Below are 4,023 nucleotides of genomic sequence, written 5' to 3'. Positions count from 1 at the left end.
AGATCTTGATAAATTCCTCTCAATAACTATTTTTTTAGAAGATATAAGTTAAAAAAATATATATTATAAAGATATGCATCGATAAAATTGTTTCAAGTAAAATAAATGAGGGAAGTAATTGTTAGATATAAGAATAAATATTGTCATGCCATATTGCCATGTCGGATTCGTCTCAATTTGTAGTTTTGAAATGCCATTTGTAAAAAAATATACTGTATATTTTTATAATACAAAGTTAATATATTGATCTTTAAACATTTGCATGGAAAAGTATGTAAAAAGGCAAATAGGACAAATAAAGATGTCTTATGAAGCACATAGGATTACAGAAAGCTTAAAATATAGCTATTTACATAATACGAAGTATTTAAATAAGCATTATTTTTTTATTTTTTTTTGAAACCTTAAATAAGCATTATTAAGAACTTTTAATTTACTATTAAATAAATTGATAATTTGGTATACTATACATATAACCCCATCACGTTAATTAACTTACCACAAAACCTAAAATGCATGCATGAAAAAGACATAGAAGTATAATTAAAGAAAAGAAATATTTAAGATGGACTAAAAACATAATATGACTAATTGAATCCATTGTAATAAAATCGCTGAAAAACAAAATTGTCAAGGCAAGCTAGCTACTAAACTCCAAAATTCTTGTGTAACCCTTTTTCTGTCTTCTTACGTCCAAAATTTTTGAACAAGCAAAGAAAAGAATTCCTCCCCTACATTATTATATATACTCCACCTCCCCCTCTATACTTTCTCCCTTCCTTCCCTCACTCCTTTACCTCTAACATCACCCATCTCTTTTTCTCTCTCTTTTTCTCTTTCATTATATTTTTAATTAAATGAAGCTATTTGGTTATACAATAAGTATCATTTATGTGATTTTCTTCTCTTTGTCCATTTTAGGTAATTTTATTTCCTTATCATGCAGCTCTTGTTATTTTTTCCCTTTTATCGTATTTCAGGTATTGACCAATCAACTGTTTGTTGTTAATTGTTTCAGCATTATCTGTCGAGTCTCTAGGAATAAACTACGGACAGGTAGGTAACAACCTACCCCAACCGTCGACAGTTTTATCCCTAATGACCTCAGTAAGGCTAACAAAGGCAAGAATCTACGACACGAACCCGCAAATCTTAACGACTTTCGCCAACTCGGGGGTGGAACTTATTGTAACCGTGGAGAATGAAAAGTTAGCCACCCTTATGAACCCCCAGGCAGCCCTTCAATGGGTGACTACTCGTATTAAACCCTACTATCCGGCTACGAATATCACCGGTATATCGGTTGGTAACGAGGTTTTTACAGATGAGGACACATCCTTAACCAACTACGTTGTACCGGCAATGGTTAGTGTCCACGGTGCCTTAGCTCAACTCGGCCTCTCGAACATCCAAGTATTCTCCCCTACCTCAGCAGGAGTCCTACAAGAGTCGTACCCGCCATCAGCCGGATCATTCAAACCTGAATTAACCGGGGTCATCACCCAATTTCTACGGTTCTTGCACAATACTAATTCACCCTTTTGGGTTAATGCATACCCGTATTTCGCCTACAAGGACGATCCAACCAAGATCCAACTCGACTATGTTCTATTCAACCCAAACCCCGGCATGATGGACCCTAACACAAATCTCCATTACGACAACATGCTATACGCTCAAGTTGATGCAGTCATCTTCGCCATGTGGCGTCTAGGTTATGGTGGGCTAGACGTACGAGTGTCCGAAACCGGGTGGCCGTCCATGGGCGACCCGAATGAAACAGGTGCCACAGTACAGAATGCTGCAACATACAACAAGAATTTGTTGAAGAGGCAAATGGCTAATGAAGGAACTCCAATAAGGCCTAAAAATAGGCTTGAAGTTTATGTGTTTGCTTTGTTCAATGAAGATATGAAGCCTGGTCCCACCTCAGAAAGACATTATGGGTTATTTCAACCAGATTGTACAATGGCTTATAATGTGGGATTATCTTCTTTGGCTGCTCATGATCATTCTTCTACTACACCTACTACGTCATCTATCTCTTTGACATCTTCTGCCTCTTCCAAGGTAAATGTTTAGTTTAATAATTTTAATTTCATTGATAGAATAATTACAATAATAATAATGTTTTTATTCATTGATATAGAGACAATATACTATAAATATTAAGGAAATTTATGTTTCAAGTTATTATTAGTCCTGACATAAATGATAACTTGTGCATTATACTACTTTTGTCCCCTTATTGGTTAATTCTTATTTTCTATAATAGGAAATGTCATGGCCGGTGATGAAAGTTGGTGAAAAAATAGATAGAGAAAAAACAGATCGATATACATATAAGTGGGTAGGACTGAGGTCCAACTTTAAAGAAAAAGTTTCACTAAAATAAGTATGCTGCAATTAGAAAGGGACAATTAAGAGCAATTAAGTCCTGACATAAGTAGTGGCAAAAATGAGAGCTTGTGTACAAAAGGTCATATATTCAAAATTTCTCTCCTAATTCCGTGTCTCATGCATTTTGCAAAATAATTATACAATAAACAATGATGGGGGCAAAGTAGTTATGACGCATAGATAGTAATTAAATTGTATATATATTATTGTTATTTAAGTTGGTAGTTACAAACATCATTATTGTAGATAAGATGATGAAATTGTGATGTATTCTTTCTAATTTATCATTTTTGTTTGTATTTAACCTCGAATGTTTTTCCTAAAAGAAACATTTTTCATCAGCCGCTACGTTTTTTTTTTTTTTTATTAAACAGGCAACACACAAAGGATATCAAAGCTTGGTCTACTGGATGTTTGTACATTTGCTGGGTTTTCAAGCTCTAATGAGAAGACCAACATAACTAGTTCATCTTAGCTAGCTTAAGGCAATACTATGTAAATATCAAGAAATTTTATCTTGTAACAAATTCATCGATCGATCATATAGGCCGTGTACCATATTAGGTCATTAATTTACGAATAAAATTAGGACGGCAAAACAATTTACAACATACAATTTAGGGGCGCGGAAACAAGAATTTAGATTCAGGATATCAACATTTGACAATGGCTTATTTGACAAGAAGGTGGTACACAAAGTATGTGATGATCAAGAGACTACAAGATAATATTTTCAGGAGATTTGCAAATTCATTGGCTTCAAAAGTTGGTTCTTTTCACCAACTTTTTTCAAGCTCAAGGAAAACAGCTTCAAGATACAACCGAAAATTGGAAGAATACACCCCATGTTCTTTTAAACCATAACAACCCGATTATGATGGATGTCTTGGTTGGATATGAAACTTTCAACTTCTAAAAACAGTCAAGCACCTTTACTTACTTTATGATGTCTCATTTTTTTTACTTATCCATATTTCTTCTCCCCTAAATTCCATTTTATTATTCTTGTATGATGTGTGATTCACCCCACATTGAGTCACTAGTCAGACAATCATACTACATTGTTGACTATCAAGTTACAATATATCTATTCAGTCGGTCCAGTATACAATAGGTGTATGTATTCATGATTATTGACGGGTTTAGTCAATTTGGTTCTTATATAAGTCGGGTCTTTATTATAATGTTGATTATTGACTTTTGTAAGACTTGGAAAGGCTAGACTTGTGTATAAAATTAGGGGTTATGTATTTAAGATAGAGTTTATATATATGTAATATCTCTGATTTTTTAGGGGACGGCAAAAGTATTATTTTGCTCCGAATGTAATATATTATTGTATTGTATAAAATTATGTTCAATTAAATATGTATAAAGGCAATTCTTTTGTACCAATTAGATTTGAATCAATTTGTATCTTCACTTTTAGGACGTGGAATCCATGACAGTCCATTAAGTAAAACCAAAAAGTTCAAAAGTATGTTCTTTTTCAACGTAATTAGATATTGTAATTCTAAGAATATACTTGATTTTCGTTCAATTAGTAATTAATTACAATTTACATGACATAATAAAGTAAAAAAGTTTATAAAACTTTGGCGGCCTTAACTTTATTCTTTAATC

The 4,023-nt window shown here is 33.0% G+C and overlaps 1 protein-coding gene across 1 annotated transcript; it reads left to right on the top strand.

Moving 5' to 3' along the window:
- Window positions 1–416: 416 nt before the first annotated feature.
- Window positions 417–3,702, top strand: LOC110728559 (glucan endo-1,3-beta-glucosidase 11-like). Its single transcript, XM_021908200.1, has 3 exons — window positions 417–921; window positions 1,019–2,070; window positions 2,775–3,702. Exons 1-3 carry the CDS (start codon window positions 858–860, stop codon window positions 2,859–2,861), a joined length of 1,203 nt encoding a protein of 400 aa, XP_021763892.1. The 5' UTR covers window positions 417–857; the 3' UTR covers window positions 2,862–3,702.
- The last annotated feature ends 321 nt before the right edge of the window (window positions 3,703–4,023 follow it).

Source organism: Chenopodium quinoa, unplaced genomic scaffold (genome assembly GCF_001683475.1).
Source record: "Chenopodium quinoa cultivar QQ74 unplaced genomic scaffold, ASM168347v1, whole genome shotgun sequence".
Lineage (NCBI taxonomy): Eukaryota > Viridiplantae > Streptophyta > Magnoliopsida > Caryophyllales > Amaranthaceae > Chenopodium > Chenopodium quinoa.
This window is presented reverse-complemented; position numbering and strand designations above follow the sequence as displayed.

What these genes read in the sequence shown, in the direction of transcription:
- LOC110728559 (XM_021908200.1), top strand. Translation starts at nt 858, where the DNA reads ATGAAGCTATTTGGTTATACAATAAGTATCATTTATGTGATTTTCTTC. An exon ending in CTTCTCTTTGTCCATTTTAG is followed by an intron (nt 922 to 1,018) that starts GTAATTTTATTT and finishes TAATTGTTTCAG; the next exon opens with CATTATCTGTCGAGTCTCTA. An exon ending in CATCTTCTGCCTCTTCCAAG is followed by an intron (nt 2,071 to 2,774) that starts GTAAATGTTTAG and finishes TTTATTAAACAG; the next exon opens with GCAACACACAAAGGATATCA.